The 17664-nt window shown below is 34.8% G+C and overlaps 2 protein-coding genes and 1 long non-coding RNA gene across 3 annotated transcripts; 2 read left to right on the forward strand and 1 right to left on the reverse strand.

Annotated features, from left to right (window-relative positions):
• Window positions 1–35: 35 nt before the first annotated feature.
• On the reverse strand, window positions 36–1798 carry LOC140804748 (uncharacterized). Its single transcript, XR_012112196.1, has 3 exons — window positions 1660–1798; window positions 764–853; window positions 36–477 (listed from the first exon to the last, which is right to left on the reverse strand). It is a non-coding gene; the product is annotated as an uncharacterized lncRNA (long non-coding RNA).
• A 3258-nt stretch (window positions 1799–5056) lies between these two features.
• On the forward strand, window positions 5057–5998 carry LOC140804704 (CDGSH iron-sulfur domain-containing protein NEET-like). The gene is made up of 2 exons (XM_073160797.1): window positions 5057–5371; window positions 5736–5998. Exons 1-2 carry the CDS (start codon window positions 5187–5189, stop codon window positions 5836–5838), a joined length of 288 nt encoding a protein of 95 aa, XP_073016898.1. The 5' UTR covers window positions 5057–5186; the 3' UTR covers window positions 5839–5998.
• Window positions 5999–11643: 5645 nt separating this feature from the next.
• Window positions 11644–14047, forward strand: LOC140804769 (receptor-like serine/threonine-protein kinase At4g25390). Its single transcript, XM_073160895.1, has one exon. It carries the CDS (start codon window positions 11830–11832, stop codon window positions 13924–13926), a length of 2097 nt encoding a protein of 698 aa, XP_073016996.1. The 5' UTR covers window positions 11644–11829; the 3' UTR covers window positions 13927–14047.
• The last annotated feature ends 3617 nt before the right edge of the window (window positions 14048–17664 follow it).

The raw sequence follows: 17664 nt of genomic DNA on the forward strand, positions 1-17664 counted from the left end.
CGGAATTTATATATACGAGCATGTGGGTGTGCGTGTTATTTATTCAAATTAAATAAAATGATTAAATTTATTAATTATAACTTGGTTAATCATTTTTACTTTTTATGATTGAAGATATTTATTTTAAATTTTTAAATAGAAAGCACACAGCTTTCACTCATACTTTGCAGTTGCATCTACCCCTTGCTGCATGGATAAATGTGCCAAAGTGGTAGAGCCAGGTCGAACAAGATTGAAATGGATTAGTGCAAATGGTAAAACAAAATCTTCTCCATTTTCAACACTAGACCGAATATGCCAACCATAGACGATAAATGGCTATAAACTGCAGCAAATGTTCCATATTGCTGAACCGTTCAAACTGGGACATTTGCGCCATCTTTACGACTCTGGATCAGCTTTGTGCCATCCTTTTGCACATGGCGGTATGTTCATAAATTTATCGAATTCTTTAACGTGAATATCACAGCATTTCCACTGCAAATCAAAAGGAAAGAGATATCACAAGTGAGTTGCGCATTTCAATGGATAACATATTCAGAAGACAAGTTATCCTGAATTGTGGTTTGCCAGTTGAGGTGGGTGAATGGTTAAGTAAGAGGAGATTAAAAAAAATGTTAACTTAATCTAGTAAGTGAAGAAGTCATCAGTTCAAAATAAAAAGACAGATACACATTGAGTAAAGCTAACATATAGATATTGGACAGTAAGATTTTGAACTTTTAAACTGAATGCATCATAACAAGAGGGAAAAGTTACATACCCTGGAAGCGCTAGAAACAGACTAAAATCGTGACTCTTTTTCTTACAACAGCTCCAGCCTCCACTCTTTCATCCCATCATGAAATATTGGCTGTTAAAGACACTTCTGTGATTAATTTTACAAATCAGAAAAAAAGCAGTTTTGTAAACTCGTCAAAGCAGAAAGTTAGAGAAAGCGTGAAGCATGACATACATCAGGAGACATTAAATTAGTGATTTTTAAGAAATACAAGGTAACAATTACATTGCATAAGCCAGAGGCCCGTTTAAGCTTCCAAATGAATAACACGTTAGACACGCCATGCCAAGAATGTATGACAACATGAGCAGTTAATTAAACAATCCTTTCTGCAGACATTCTCGTTTGTTATTCTGTGTTTTTCTCAGAATCGGCTAAGTGATTATTCACACCAGCGTACTTTCTCTGTATCTTTGTCAATCACTATCACTTTCTACAGTCGAGAAAAAATCCAAATAACAAAAACCAATGGACCGTTGATATAGCTGTTCGGGCAGAACTCAGAAGATACTTAAAAGCATCGAATCAATTAATTCAAAGCTCAAAATAAATCAAGAAAAAAGGCTACACGTTGGAGAACAAACCGAAACATCATCCCAGAAAGAAAATGTACATCATAAGGTAAATAAATAGGAGGCTTAAACCCTGACAAAATTCAACAACGATTTCTGCAGGATATTAATCATACTATCATTTGCCAACTCTATATTCCCCGAGCCAAATCTAACAAATACTCGGTTAAACTTCCACCGAAGAGCTAATTCATCTTGTAACCGATCAAACACCTCAATCCGTAAATTAACCGAAAAATAGAAGAGATCCAAAAAAATCAAACATACACGAATTAAACAAGAGAGAGAGAGACAAGAAGTACTTACGTAATCGTGGTAAGTACATGGATCTTCCTGATTTTCGTCTTCGGTGAACAGTGCTTCGCATCCCATCCTTTGGCATCTAAGCTTCTCCATCCTCGTTCCAGCTTTTCCGCGACTTCCGGTGTCAATTGAGAGAGAGAGAGAGAGAGAGAGAATGGGCCAGAGGACCGGTTCATTTTGTTTTTATAAACGTTGGCCCAACAAGTGTGAAATGGATGGCCCGGTCCAGGGACGTCAAAAATCAAGTTAAAGCCGCTGAAAAAAAATTAAATTAATGAACTAGGGTCAAATTATTTGAGAGCATATATCAAATTATACTTAGTGTTATATTTAAAATTTATTGTTATTGAACCATAAAATTGAAGATGATTTTGTCGCAAACTTTGAATATATCGTCTCAGATACATCAATTCAAGCATAACATAAATTTCTATTTATTGTATACATTTATAACTTCTTCTTTTTTTAATGTCAATCGATTGATTCATTTATCAATCAAATATTAAATAAGTAAGTTTAAATGAATAGAAATTTTAATTAAACAAATCGATAAATATTATATAAATAATAAAACCCAACCAACCAAAGTGGGCTAAAATCTCGGTTCAGTCCCAATTGTTTGAGGTAGTTCTCGTTTTAGTCTTATACGAATTTAATGAGCTGATTTAGTTCGAAATGTTTCAAAAGTTTTCTCAATCCAATTCTCCGTTAATTTGCGTTTAAACTAAACGGTAGATAAAGATTTGTAAATCGATTTATCAAATGAAAAATCCTCAAAAATCTCTTAACCTCTTTAGGCTAAACAAAGGTGAAAATCTTTCTAGTTTATTTTTGTTCTTAGAAAAACATGTTTACGGTAATTCTTCCAAATGCTTTTCTTTCTAGTTTATTTTAATTGTTAAAATATTTGATTTTCACACTTAAGCTAACTGCTTGAAATCAATTTTCCAGTTGAAGAAAGTTCTCATCTCCATTCTCACTCTCTCCTTCCTCAGCCATTGACTTTTTCTCTGTGTCATCATCTCAAGGTTGATAAATAATGGCTAAATGCAATAATTGACAATAGAGATCATTACAAATTATGGTAAGTTATTATTTTTTCACTCTATTTTACATAATTTTGTATCATGCAATTTTCAGTGAAAAATTATATTGTTTTTTTATATTTTTCTGTGTATGTTTACTTGGAAAACAAGATTTTGGTTACTATTAAAATGTATTACAATGGAAGGTATAAACCTAAAGGCGAACACGATGAAACCATTGGGAGAAGTTTTGAATGTTTCGACTTTTTTTATTTTGATAAGCTAGCAATGGTTGAATTTTGGGAGATTGCATATGATCATGGATTCAAAAATAAAGATGCTATTATGTTTTGACACAAAATCAGGAATACACTAAATAAAAAGAGATATCTAGAAAACGATTTGGATGTGTTGGAAGTTAGAAAGAATATTCCAACAAACTATGAGTTTGAAATTTATATAGAATACTTATATGCATATTCAATTGATGGTCCAAACGAACAAAGTGGAGCTAAATTTGCACTAGAAGTTGTGTTCAACGTTTCTTCGGCACTAGTAGTAGAGGAAGAAGCTTGCACTGGAGCTTGAAATTTATATAGAATACTTATATGCATATTCAATTGATGGTCCAAACGAACAAAGTGGAGCTAAATTTGCACTAGAAGTTGTGTTCAACGTTTCTTCGGCACTAGTAGCAAAGGAAGAAGCTTGCACTGGAACTTTCTTGTCCATATAAGAATAAAAAGCTTTTATAGCCCCCTCCCTACTCAAGAATGACACGTGGGATGTGTCGCTAAATTTATTGACTTGCTTTTATGCATCTTCTCAAATCTCATATATACGATATTTACGTCCAATAAAAACTACATATGTTTTACCCTATATCACAACAAAAATATAAGAAAAATTAATGATTTCACACAAGCAAACAACATAATATAATTTCACGAAAATTTTTTAAAAAATGAAGCTCCCATTACGAAAGTAGAGGTATACCGAAGTGTTGTTTTGTTTTACTACCAAAAAAAAATTGTGAGAAAGTAGACAAAGGATGTGTCGTGTTCATCGGTCGGTTCGGTTCGGTTTTCGGTTTTTTATTTCGGTTTTAGAAATATATAATCTGAATCCTAACCATTTTTCTTCGGTTCGGTTCAGTTTTCTACCAAAACGGTTCGGTTATTTCGGTCGGTTATTTCGGTTTTGATATAATTATTTAAATTAATAATATAAATATATTGTAAAATATAATATGTTAATTTTCTATTTGTTTTCTGACTAAAATATTTAAATATAAGGTCTAAATTAATTAAACAAACAACAATCAAATAAAAATTGTTCAAAATGGTTTTTCATTCACTAAATATCATATCAAAATATATAATATAAATAAAAATATAAAAAAAATTATTAATTTAATGAAATTTCGGTTTTTTCGGTTTTGACATATATAATCCAAAACCGAACAAAATAAACTTCGGTTTTAACATTTATATCCGAATTACAAAATTCAGCTTTCGGTTCGGTTCGGTTCGGTTCGGTGTCCAGTTTTTTCGGTTTGGATGTTCGATTTTTTCGATTTTATCCGAAGTTTGAACACCCCTAGTCATGTGTGTATTAGAGAAGGAGAGCAATGTTGTGCTAGAAAAGGAGATAAAGGTTTTACACTCGTGTTGAAAACCATAAAGTAGTCTACACTAGACTTAAAATCTTCATCTTGCCTCACCGTATTTTGAACTCTGGACGCAACATCATCTATAAGGCATTTGATTTTACTGATGCTACTTCGGGCTGCTAATAAATTTCAAGCATTTAGCTTAAGTGTGAAAATCAAACATTTGAACAAGTAAAATAAACTAGAATTGCCCATCATCAGGCAAACCGAACAGGGCTCGGGAAATTTTTTTTAGCCCAATTTCAAGCTAATATCTCTATCAATGAATTCATGATATTTCGATTTCACGCGCAAATAAAAAAATTGTTATTGGGAGCAATTGCGTACATGCCTTGAGATGATGACAGAGAGACATCAACAAGCAATTGAGAATTTTTGGTGATTTCTAGAGCGTTGAGAGGTTAGGAGATTTTTCATTTTATAAATTGATCTGTAAATCTTTCTCTTTTATTTAGTTTGACCCAAATTAATGGAGAAATTGGACTCGGAAAACTTTTGAAACCTTTGACACTAAATCAGCTCACTAAATTCGTTTAGGACTAAATCGAAAACTAACCTAAACAATTAGGACTGAACTGAGATTTTAGCCACCAAAGTAAGTTTTCATAAAAAAAATCTAGTACTGGGAAAAAAATAAAAATAATAATAATTTAAAATGAGCCGAAAACATATCAACAAAATAATCCAAAAATATTAAGGGAGCGTGTCAGCCTCAAGTTCTTTATTGGCTACTCAACTGATACAATCATCCACCCTAGAATTCGCAGGTCATTCGAAAAAATCCAACAACCAGGATTTGGCATTTGCCGCTGCAAATTATAATAATAATATTCATGGCATCTGTTTACGCGGGGATCTCATACGGCAGGCCCGTGTCGTCCGCCGCCGCCGGTAAGCCGAGGCGGATGGTGGTGGTGAGAGCCGAGACGGTAAACCCAGATATTCGCAAGACAGAAGATAAAGTGGTGGACTCAGTCCTCGTCACTAATCTCTCCAAACCCGTCACTGCGTACTGCAGGTTTTCTTTTGAAACCACACGGATTTTCTATCACGTTTTATGTTTTCCCCATTTGAATTCTAATCCGTTTCGTTGGTGAAGAATTCAATTTTTTTAATCGATTTTTATAGTTGTTAATTGGTACTCATTGTTCTAGGAAGAACTGTGAAATGATTTATTAATAACACTTAATATAATGCTGCTAATATTTAATTTTCTTCATAACGAAAATGGTCTATGGAGTATACATACGTAAAGGCCGAATCTTGTCGGATTAGGACTTTTAAAATTCTCTTTTATTGCTTGGAAAATAATAGCGCAGGGAATTCGTAAAAGAGGGCAAAATTTGGATTCCATTTGTTTCCAATGTTATTTTGTTGTGCAGGTGTTGGAGGTCCAAGACCTTTCCCCTGTGCGATGGAACACATTTGAAGCACAACAAAGCTTCTGGGGATAACGTTGGACCTTTGCTCTTGAAAACCAAATAAGACTTAAATTTTGCTTAGTACCACCCTCGTTTTGTAAACTATTATGATCGATCGTCTGTCGTTATCTCAAAAACTATAATTGATGGTAGTGTGACTAAAATCTTTTAAATGTACAACATCTCAGTCGCCACGTTCGATTGCTCTCTTAGCGTTTGAGTAATTATTGCTTACCAATAATATATCATGAAATGATTTTCATTCTTTGCAACGAATGATGATCAAACTCGTGACATTGGTTCTGATATCAATTGTAGGAACGAGCGTTTGTCGCTTTACCAAAAACTATAGTTGGTGGTAACAATGCGACTCAAATTTTTAAAACCGTAGAACTTCTCAAGTATCAATACAATTATTATACCCAAATACTTTTTTTTCCAAACGAGTAGTCGTCGGATTAACATTCAGCCTATGACCATACCCCAATTTTTTTGTGCTGTTTGTTTGATCATTATTATATTGACCTATGTATGATGCAAGAATCAAGATATAAATGAGGGATTTAACTATTCAAGTTGTCGTGAGAACTGAGAATAAAGGAAAGGCAAAAACTTGTGTGAGACGGTCTCACGGGTCGTATTTGTGAGACGGATATCTTATTTGGGTCATCCATGAGAAAGTATTACTTTTTATGCTAAGAGTATTACTTTTTATTGTGAATATCCATAGGGTTAACCTGTCTCACAGATTAAGATCCGTGAGACGGTCTCACATGAGACCCACTCTAAAGAAAAAGGGTTTCAGGTTTAATTTAGAAAACGAAAATAATGAAAAAATAGATTCAATTTAGATAAGATCATAAAACTTATTGTATAAAAACTTTTTTGAGACGGTGTCATGAGTAAATTTTGTGAAACGAATTTCTTATTTTGTTCACCCTTGATAATTATTATTATTTATATCAAAAATATTATTTATTATCATAAATATGAACATTAATAACTCGTTTCACAATTAAATATACGTGAGATTTCTAGTTTCCTTCTAAATTTGCTCCATGTAAATTTAACAAGATGGGATCAAGAGAAGAATAATATGTTTGAATTAATGAATGCTAAATAATAAATAAACTAAATTAAAATTGCAAGTCCTTATAAATCCACAGTATCAAAAATAGTTAATTCACGAATTAATGAATGCTAAATAATAAATAAACTAAATTGAAACTGCAAGTCCTTATCAATCCACATTATCAAAAATAGTTAGAGTAGGTCTCATGTGAGATCGTCTCACAGATCTTAATCCGTGAGACGGGTCAACCCTACCCATATTCACAATAAAAAGTAATACTTTTAGCATAAAAAGTAATACTTTTTCATGGATAACCCAAATAAGAGATCCGTCTCACAAATATGACTCGTGAGACCGTCTCACAAAAGTTTTTGCCAATAGTTAATGCACGCCTCACAATCCACATCGTTGCATATAAAACTTGAGTATATCTTTTGTAAGATGATATCACGAATTTTTATTTGTGAGACGGGTCAACTTTACCGATATTCACAATAAAAACGTAATACTCTTAGCATAAAAAATAATATTTTTTTATGGATGACCCAAATAAGATATATATCTCACAAAATACGACTCATGAGACCGTCTCACAAAAGTTTTTGCGCTGAAAACCTTGAATATGACCAATGGTTTGACATGCAACTATGGAATTGTCGATTCCGATAACTTTAAAAAGCTTGGGTCTTGTTTTTCTTTTCTTTCGATTTTTCTCTAATTTTTATAGTTTTTATTTATTAAAAATAATAATTTTGTGCTTTGGATACTTAAAAATATAGAAAAGTTGAGAACATATTTCAGTTGTTTTAATATCTTCCAGGCTTAGTTTATAATCGAAATATTATAGACCACACCGTTTTAGCATGACATTAAGTATTGAATTTTAATTCAATTTTTATCTTTTTGGAAAAATACTCTGTTATTGTATTACTCACTATACACTATATTTTAAAATATCTAATATAAAATTTAAAAATATATATATAATTTTATATAATGAAACCAACGAAATTTTGCATACATACATTTTAAAGACAAAAACTTGTGCGAGAAATTTTTCATGGATGACCCAAATAAAATATCTGTCTTATAAAATACGACCCGTGAGACCGTCTCACACAAGTTTTTGCCTTTGAAGTGTAGAATAGCTAATATATGTATCTTTAAAATATGGCCACACTTAATATAGTCATGATACAAGCCCAAATCTGCAGCTATTATATATTTAGTTATGAAAGGAAATGTGTCTCCTAAATTAATATCGTACTTAAAGAGTTTCATCTTTATAGAATATTGAGTTTTTCAAATTCTAAAAAAATTTGTTTTCTGATGATTATCTTTTACGAATCTATTTAAGGATCCCGTGACGTATTGGAGATACTTCAACACAACATGCGTATGAAGTGTTGATTGAAAAATTGTTTTTTAGCTCCAAATTTCGGTCACACGGATTTATATTCTTGTGTTTTGATTATTATTGTTATTGATATTTTAGGATGCAATTTATTTCTATTGACTTGTTAAAAATGATAGTTTTCATTTATTTGCTAATATTGATTTTGTAAACTAGATTTCTTTTCTAGTGATTATTTCGCCATAACATATCACACAAGTATGTTTATTTGTGCATAGTTATCTATATGTTATTTTTAATTAAGATATTTATTTGTGTGTTATATTATTCCGATGACATAAGTTCATTAATTTTCATATGAGCAAAAGAACATGAATTCTAAATCACATGTATAAATTTACAAATAACAAGATTAAATTATTTTTTAATATAGAAGACGTATAATTAAATTTACATTTAATTTTGAACATAAGTTGTATTTGCTTCTGGGCAGTGGAGCAATTAAATGATTTATAATTTTTATATTATTATTTTTTTAACCCATGATTGTTATTTTTAGATTTGTATTTTGAAATAATATACAAATCACGTTATTCAAATAAAATAAAATTAGATTAATTGCTTGACCGTGTCAATGGCCATTGACAATTTGCTATTTATATTTTATTATACTGTGGATTACAGTTGCTCCTATCTTTTTTTTAATCCCACTATATGCTTAGCTTTCAATATATATATTATAGTAATATAAATATCTACCTTTTCTTTGAGTCAAAAAAATAATAATAATAATCTACACTTTCTTAAAAAAAGAAAATGGAATAAAACTTTTTATTTTAACATGTGGCAATAATTAAATTTTGAAATAAATGAGGACTATCGATGTGGTTTGTAGAAGACAATATTAGCAGAATAAACAATTTTAGCTTCTATAAAGATTTTATAGAAATGTTTGTAATGAATAGTTTTATAACTGCTAATTTTATAACTACTGCTTTATATTTAAAAATAATAATTAAAATGAAACAAGTGTTTGTACACAACAGCTAAATTTTAATGTATTTTTTTAAATAATTATATATAATATATTTTTTAACAATTTAATATATAAATTTTTTTTTTTTTAAAATGCTCCCTCCCAACCTTACACTACATGTTTTCAATTTTATTTTGCGTAATCCAGGTACCCTGAACGTGTTTGTTCTAGGTTCAGCGGAAGTGTCATTCTTGCCCAACTCAAGCCATTAATTTTTGAATTTAGAATACATCTCTGTCTGGAATCAAGACAATATCACAAAATTGACCTGCGAGCCCGTTTCACGGGGATATTTTTGTTGAAATTCACATTTGAGTTCTTGCATTTCATGTATGTATACATACTATTCTACAACGAATAATGAATGGAAAATAATTACCTAATTATGGTGAGATTTATAAAAATACGTGAAAGTTAATATCTAATAATCACAATGCAACTTATTACATTTGATTCCACAAAAAAGGACGTAAAAGTTTGACGGATTATACGGGTGGGACATCCAACTCAATTTTACCTTCTTTTCTCTTTTCTCCTTTTCTTTGTCATAGCTTGTCCGTTAAGATAATGCTCAAGTTTTGTTTGTCCATGGAAAGCATTTCGTATACCTTGTTTAAGTTTCGTGTTATATGTTCTATGTCGGTCAGATCGAGTTTTTGACATGATATCAGAGTTTATGTCAATCATTATATATTTGACTGTCCTTATGTTTCATCTGCTAATGTGTTGTAAATTTCACACCCTTGTTTTTCGTTCTTGATACTGAGAGAAGTATATTAGATATTCCACGTCCACTTAGTTAGAAGTTGTATATATGAATTTAACATTTTTTCTTTCTCTGAGCTAGCTTATATAGTAGAGTTTGGGCCAAATTTCATAATCTTGGGTTATATCTTTTGTATGTGCTGTATTAAGTTATTGACAATCTTCTTCGTTAAAGCTAGTTTTTAAATTTTTAACATTTTGTTTTGTATGCTAAAGATTTGATCTGGAAAAATATCCAAATAATTAATTTTGTGTGTCATCTTAAATTTACGGCGATTATTATTATATACGTGTAATTTTATACATTTATAATTATTTAATTGATTTATTCAATAAAAAATTATATAAATTTGAAATTAATCACTGTAAACTTTTTATTTGTGACTATATATATACATAATAAAATTTAAGTTATAATATTTTTCATATAAAACAATCCATTATGAAATTACGTTAATCATCCGCTCGTTCAATATTATGTATAATTTATTTAAATCTTAATATGCACGTATTTTAAGTTGACTTCACTATTTATCATTGAACTTTGAATTTTTTAATAAATATTTCCGCAAAAAACAACAAATTGCATAAATCTTATGACAATATATGCTCTGTACAACTAAAGTGAGTCTCATGTGAGACCGTCTCACGGATCATAATCTGTGAGACGGGTCAACAATACCCATATTCACAATAAAAAATAATACTCTTAGCATAAAAAATAATACTATTTTATGGGTGACCCAAATAAGAGATCCGTCTCACAAATAATACCCGTGAGACCGTCTCACATAAGTTTTTGCCGTACAACTAATATTGATATGATTAACACAAAATTTTAGAGTTTCTTCTTTCTTTTTGAACCAATGAAATTGTATATGGTAAATTATGGTCAAAGATAAATTGTTAACGAGAAAATAAAAAACAATTATCTTGTGAGATAATCTCGAAGATATATATTCCCGAGGTTGAATGAAAATTAATAATTTTGATATAAAAATAATATTTTTCACAGATCATATGAGTTTAGAGATCCATTTCATGAAATTGATATGTGAAATAGTCCGTGAAAAATACATAAATCTTATTTATCTTACTGCGATTACTTTTTAACTTCAAAGAATAAAAATAATTCAAAATAAACCCGATGCCAGTACCTTAAATTAGATAACGAAGACCTAAAACTCTTGGTTTCAACTTTCACCGAAGTTATTAACTGAATAAATTCGAGATGGTCGAAGAACTTCTAGAAAATTATTATAAATAACAATTAAAGAAACCGAAAGAGAGATAATTCAAACCACCACTCCAACTACCCCAATTATCTATGCAACCACATGAATTAAAGAAACATTTGCCGATTGGTGAGTATTGGGTCTAATTAAACAAAGAGCGACGAATCTGGTTCAGAATTTCAGATTCAGTCTTTTTTTTTTCACGAATACACTAAAGCATAACATATACATGCATGCGGTGCCGACAGAAACATGAATATGAAATTTGTTATATGTTGCCTCTAAATATTTTATATTTAGTAAAATACATGTCAGAAAGTTTTTCTAATGTTTTAAAAAAGGAAAATTACAGTAACACTCGCAAAAGATTTAAAATATGTTCCTGCTTGTGTATTACAAATAAAAAAGTCCAAGACTTTGACCCGCAAATGTGATATCCAAACGGAAACAAGATCACATTCACCAAAAGTCTGAATCTTGAAATAGAAGCCGAGTGAATATTAAAGTTTAGCCGTATCATTCATCCGATTTCGCTGATGTTATGAGTTGTCTTCATTGAAACCCGCAAAAAAAAGTAGTGTTGAATTACTATTATGCCGTCTCGTCAGCCTTCTCCGCCGCCGCAGCAGCACCTGACGAGGAATATCGCGCCGCCTCTCGCCGGTGGGATGACAGTGACGGTCTCTTTACTTCTTTTTCTTGCTCTCTGCTTCAGAAGAATTAGCAAGAAACGCACCGTCCCTTCAGCTTCAGACACCGACTCTAAGAAACCCCCGTATCAGCTCTCTTTCTCGCTCCTACGCCATGGAACCTCTGGTTTTTCACCCTCCCACCGCCTCGGCCAGGGTGGATTCGGCTCAGTGTATCAAGCCGTCCTGAAGGAAAACCGCCACGTGTCCAAAAACTCTACCGTTCCCTTTCCCTTCAATCGTGTCGCCGTCAAACTTATGGACTCGGGTTCTCTCCAAGGTGAGCGTGAATTTCAGAATGAGTTGCTTTTTTCTTCCAAGATCGACTGTAAGTATGTTGTTTCCGTGATGGGTTTTTCGTCAAATCCTAAGAAACGCCGCATGCTTTTAGTATATGAACTTATGGAAAACGGGAGCTTGCAAGATTGCCTTTTTCATAAGAAAAGTGAGGTCTTGAAGAATTGGGATAAGAGATTTTTGATTGCTTTACATATTGCTAAAGGGCTCGAGTATTTACATCACTACTGCGATCCACCGATTATTCACGGTGATATTAAGCCGAGTAATATATTGTTGGACGAGAGCTTCAACGCGAAGATTGGTGATTTGGGGTTGGCTAGGTTCAAGGTTGAGGAGAACAATATCTTGGAAGCTGAGACAAAGACGGAAGGTGGTTTAGGGAATGGACTGGAGGATAACGGGTCCATGGTGGAGGAGACGGAGAGCGTGATTACGGCTAGTGGTTTCGAAGAAAGCCACAACATTCATGATCTTGGTGTCATGGAAAAGTCACCGGAGAGTGTGATTGTGAGGGTTGAGACTTCACCAGAGGCGGTGGTGGGGATCGAGTTGTCACCTGAGGCAGAATCAGCTCCTGTGGTATCGCCTGGGACGGTAGCTGCAATGTCTTCGCCATGTCATGGCTTAGAGAAAATAAGTCTCTCAGATGGGAATGGTGATCGGTTTAGTGTTGAGAGTGGGGGTGAACAAAGTGGTTGGAAGAAAAAGAAAAAGAGTGTAACAGGGAAAGATTGGTGGTGGAAGCAAGATACAGGAGGGGATGATGAGCCCAGCAAGGTGAAAGACTATGTTATGGAATGGATTGGAAATGAGATCAGGAAGGAGAGGCCGAAAAGTGAGTGGATGGGTGCTTCCTCTAGCTCTGGGATATCTGGTAAAATGGAGAAAAAGAAGAAGAAAAGAAGACAGTTGGATTGGTGGGTGGCAATGGATGTTGAGAAGAATGTGAAGAAAGAGAAGAGAAGACCAGCAAGGGAATGGTGGAAAGAGGAGTACTGCGAGGAGCTCGAAAGGAAGAAAAAGAAGAAGAAGAAGAAACAAATGCACGGGTCAATAAGTGATGATTGTTATAGTGATAACTGGTGGCCAAGGGACGATGAATTATATGTTGACAGGAAGAAGAAAAGGAGCCGGAGCAGGAGTAGTAAGAGTAGCATGGACTGGTGGTTGGATGGGCTTAGTGGCGAGCTTTGGAGAGCACAGAAAAACAATCATGATTCAGTCAGTGGGGAGATGCCAAAGAGCAGTGGGATTAGTAGCACACCGAGTATGAGAGGAACAGTATGCTACGTAGCACCTGAATATGGTGGCGGAGGTGATGTTTCCGAGAAATGTGATGTTTATAGTTTTGGAGTTCTTTTACTTGTTCTTATAGCGGGGCGTAGGCCACTTCAAGTGACGGGGTCATCTATGTCGGAATTCCAACAGGCCAACCTTCTATCGTGGGCTCGTCGTCTTGCTCGTGCTGGAAAGCTTATTGATTTAGTTGATCCAAACGTTCAATTGTTGAATAAAGTTCAAGCGTTGTTATGCATCACGGTGGCATTGCTCTGCCTTCAGAAATCCCCATCTCGTCGGCCTTCAATGAGAGATGTGGTGGGAATGCTGTCTGGAGATTTAGAATCTCCCAAGCTGCCAGTTGAATTCTCACCATCACCTCCATCTCACTATCCATACAAGTCTCACAAGAAGGTCCGGTGAGTTCCAGTCGCTGCCTAGTGTTCACTGAGTAGAATTAAAGTTGTAGGCCATTGTTCGCTTTTGTGAAGTGTAAATGACATAGGTAAAGAAACACAGTTTAAATCAAAGATGCATTTTATGAGATTCTTTTCCTTTTAACCATGCATTTTTAAGAGTGGATAGCATCGTAGCATCAGTAACAATAAATAGTATTTCCTATATTAAATTAGTCATTTGTCCAAATAGAATCCCATATCCATTTGCTATCAACAACACATAAGAACTCTGAGTATTAAGAAGATCTGTGTTAAAATTCTCAGAAAGTTTTTTACTTGAAGGAAACTAGCTCATTAACTTGTCATGTGTTGTTACAATCACGTATGAAACATCTTCCAGAGAGAAAATGTTTGTGCTTTATTTGCGGGCAAGATTTTCTGCACAAGTTCACGTGACCATTGTGGAGAATGACCAAAATTAGCACGGAGCACTGAATCATCAATTTTGCTGACCAGCCTTCTAATAACTACATGCCGTTGCCCCTAATAAAAGATTTACCGCCTAAAATGCATTGCTGCTAAGGGAAAACTGTGAAGGCGATACTTGGAGGAGTTGAAAGAAACACAGAGCACCACCGAATGAAAAAAAACGGACATTGTTATTCAAGAGAGATTACCAAAACAAGGGATTGTGCCGCCAAAAATTCTCTACAAGTTCTTGCTTTGTTCGATATCTTCTAAAGTTTTAGGTTCTAGCAACCTGTGGTTTCTAACCTTCATCTGTTCAGTTCTTGAGTACGTTTCACATGCCATTTTGAAGTGTGAAGTTTGACATACAACGTGTCCCAAGTCACTAATATAATTCTCATCATTGTTGTCAAACGATGATTGGCTAGGAAAATTATTCCGGCCACACCGTGGAAACCTGAACCGCTTCTGCTTGGTAAACTAAACATTAAAATCACTTTGTTAAAATCAGCCGAAGACAAAGCTTTCAGCAGGACTCTCCACATTTTTGGTCTTGTTCTATGACTCAATAAACATGGCCTGCACTTGTGACGGCTGAATTCTATTGTTTAATTTAATCAAAAGATTACAATGCAGTTTATTGTCAATTAGTAGTCTGTCTAATAATAAGGATTGAAGATGCCTTTTTCTTCTCATCATTTCTATAGAATTTTTTTTTCTTTTTTGTTCCCAAATGCTACCGTATGCATACATGAAATGAAGCACGATTGTGAATCAACAAAAGGGGTTGGAGGCATACTAAATAGAAGGAAAGCATCATCAAGGGGCACCACAAAGTACGTAGCGGTTTGCCAGAGGCCTTCTGGACGATGGGTGGCCGAGATCAAAGACTCGATACAGAAGGTCAGACTTTGGCTCGGAACTATCGACACGGCACGAGATGCTGCCCAGGCTTACGACACACTGCTACACAACTTCAAGGGACAAATGCACGAACCAATTTCCAATGGCCTCAACCTCAATCTACAAACGTTACGAACGGTCTTTGAAAATCAGGAGCCATTTTCGTTTGATGCAATGTGTAAGCCGGCTAAAGAGAGTGGGGGGATGGCAGGTGATGTACAGGCCAAATTGTTTGAACAGAAGAGCAGTCGGTTGGCAAATCAAGTGTCCAACTCTGACCCTTTTACGGCCGATGGAATGCGAAGAGGCTTGGCCACAGCACACGAGCCATTTTCACGAATATCCGTCCTCATTCGATGCCTCGAAAACATGTACATGGCCAGGCATGGTCTTTTCTTGCCACTGCGACCCTCTCGGGGAAGTGTTAGCACACAAAAACAAAATAGGGAATAGTGTACAAGTCATTGGAGTGCACACATCTTGGAGACCAACAACGGACCAGCAGTTTGTTTTCTCTGAAAATAATAATTGGACTATTCGATGGTAACGTTCATGGATGGGACTCTGTGCTTGACTTTACTATACCTTCAACTTTTCGTTAATACATTAACAATTTCGTATTGTGTTTCACGAATTTTTTGCAACACATTCATTATTCCTTGTATAATATAACTTAAATTTTACACCATGGTTGCCTTGCGTGGATTACTAGTTTGACGTGGTTTGCAAGTTACTCCGTTCAGTCTGAGAGTTTATCCGATACATATATATGATGAAATGAATTGGACCATGGTGATATTTTTTAATATGATGAAATGAATTGAATAAATTATGCCCCCTCGGGAGTTAATATTTATAAACTTTAGATTCGAGTCGTACAAAAATCGAATTACTATAGTAAATTAACAATACATATTTTATGTCACTATTTGAAAATGAAATTAATGATTAATTAAGTTAGCTCAAGCGAAAACCACATATAAATATCAGAAGCGAAAACATAGAGTCGGCTTGAAAACCATGCCCATTAATAGACCACCGATATATATCCCAACGTTGACCCCTACGGCTACGTCGGAATCCTCAAAAACACCGGCGATTCAATCACACGGGCAATATAAATATTACCCAACTCTGCAGCCTGTTCCGATCCCAACCTTCCCGTTCTCAGCAAAGATATTCCGATTAAACCAGCAAGTAACACCCAGGCACGCGTGTATTTGCCTAAGCAATACTGCGATTCCAATCCCAAGATTAAGCTACCACTCCTAGTGTCCTACCACGTCGTATGCAGCGCTGCGAACTCCATACAGCACGAGCTTTGCTCAGACCTTGCATGCAATATCCCGGCGACAGTCGTGTCGGTGGAGCACCGCCTTCCCGCTGCGTACGACGACGGGTTTGAGGCCTTGCATTCCATCAAAACCACCGGCCACGAGTGGCTGACGGTGTTAGCCGACTTCTCAACGGAGTTTCCGCTTGGGCGGGAGCGCCGGCGGCAATATAGTGTACCACGTTGGGCTACGCGCAGCCTCATGCGGCGGAGATCTGTTGCCGCTGAAGATCCAAGGGCTGCTGTTGCAAGGCTAGCTGGCGAATGACAAAATATTCAGCCGGAGGCGTTTGAGAAAATGAAGAGCCAGGATCGGAGGGTTGTGGTGACGGGGTGTGAGGGAGACCCATTGATTGATAAGCAGAGGGATGTGATGAGATTATTGTAGGAGAATGAAGTACAAGTTGTGGGGAGGTTTGAAGAAGAAGGGTGTCATGGACTCATGGGATTGATCTTTTTGACGAATCAAGATCTAAGATTCTTTCTTTCTGATTTCATTGGATTCCCAGTTCGATTTAACATAAATCATTTGTTTTTAAAGCTGTGTCTCCAAAGCAGCGAGTTCATTTATATCAGGTGATTATTACAATTTATGTAATGTAATATAATGTATTCAATGAGGTTGTAATAGGTCAACTAAACATTTATCATCTTCAGTTGAAGCAAAACTTTAAAGTCCGTGAACTTCGGCCACTCCAATTTAAATAAAAAAATCAACTTCTTTTACCATATCATCAACATATTTTCTACAACATGTAAACTCTCTTGAATTGACTCAAGATTGAGCCAAAAGAAACCCATGATGGCATTGGCTAGCAATACTCCATTCGTGCATCCACCGGCTATGCATTTAAGCAAAATACGCCAACTCCCAAATGGTGAAAACCAACACCCTTCTACCAACGGAGAAGAAAGGAGTGATTCTTGGGAAAGTAAAGGCAACGGGAGGAGTACCTAGGACGGGGGCCTGCTTAATTCGATGTTGACCCTAAAGATTACAAGTATCAATTTAGCAATTAGTTCAACCTTGGCCGGGCCAGGTTTTCACTTTCTAAATCA

The sequence above is a fragment of the Primulina eburnea genome, chromosome 11 (genome assembly GCF_022965805.1).
Source record: "Primulina eburnea isolate SZY01 chromosome 11, ASM2296580v1, whole genome shotgun sequence".
NCBI lineage: Eukaryota > Viridiplantae > Streptophyta > Magnoliopsida > Lamiales > Gesneriaceae > Primulina > Primulina eburnea.

What these genes read in the sequence shown, in the direction of transcription:
- LOC140804704 (XM_073160797.1), top strand. Translation starts at nt 5,187, where the DNA reads ATGGCATCTGTTTACGCGGGGATCTCATACGGCAGGCCCGTGTCGTCC. An exon ending in CCCGTCACTGCGTACTGCAG is followed by an intron (nt 5,372 to 5,735) that starts GTTTTCTTTTGA and finishes TTTGTTGTGCAG; the next exon opens with GTGTTGGAGGTCCAAGACCT.
- LOC140804769 (XM_073160895.1), top strand. Translation starts at nt 11,830, where the DNA reads ATGCCGTCTCGTCAGCCTTCTCCGCCGCCGCAGCAGCACCTGACGAGG.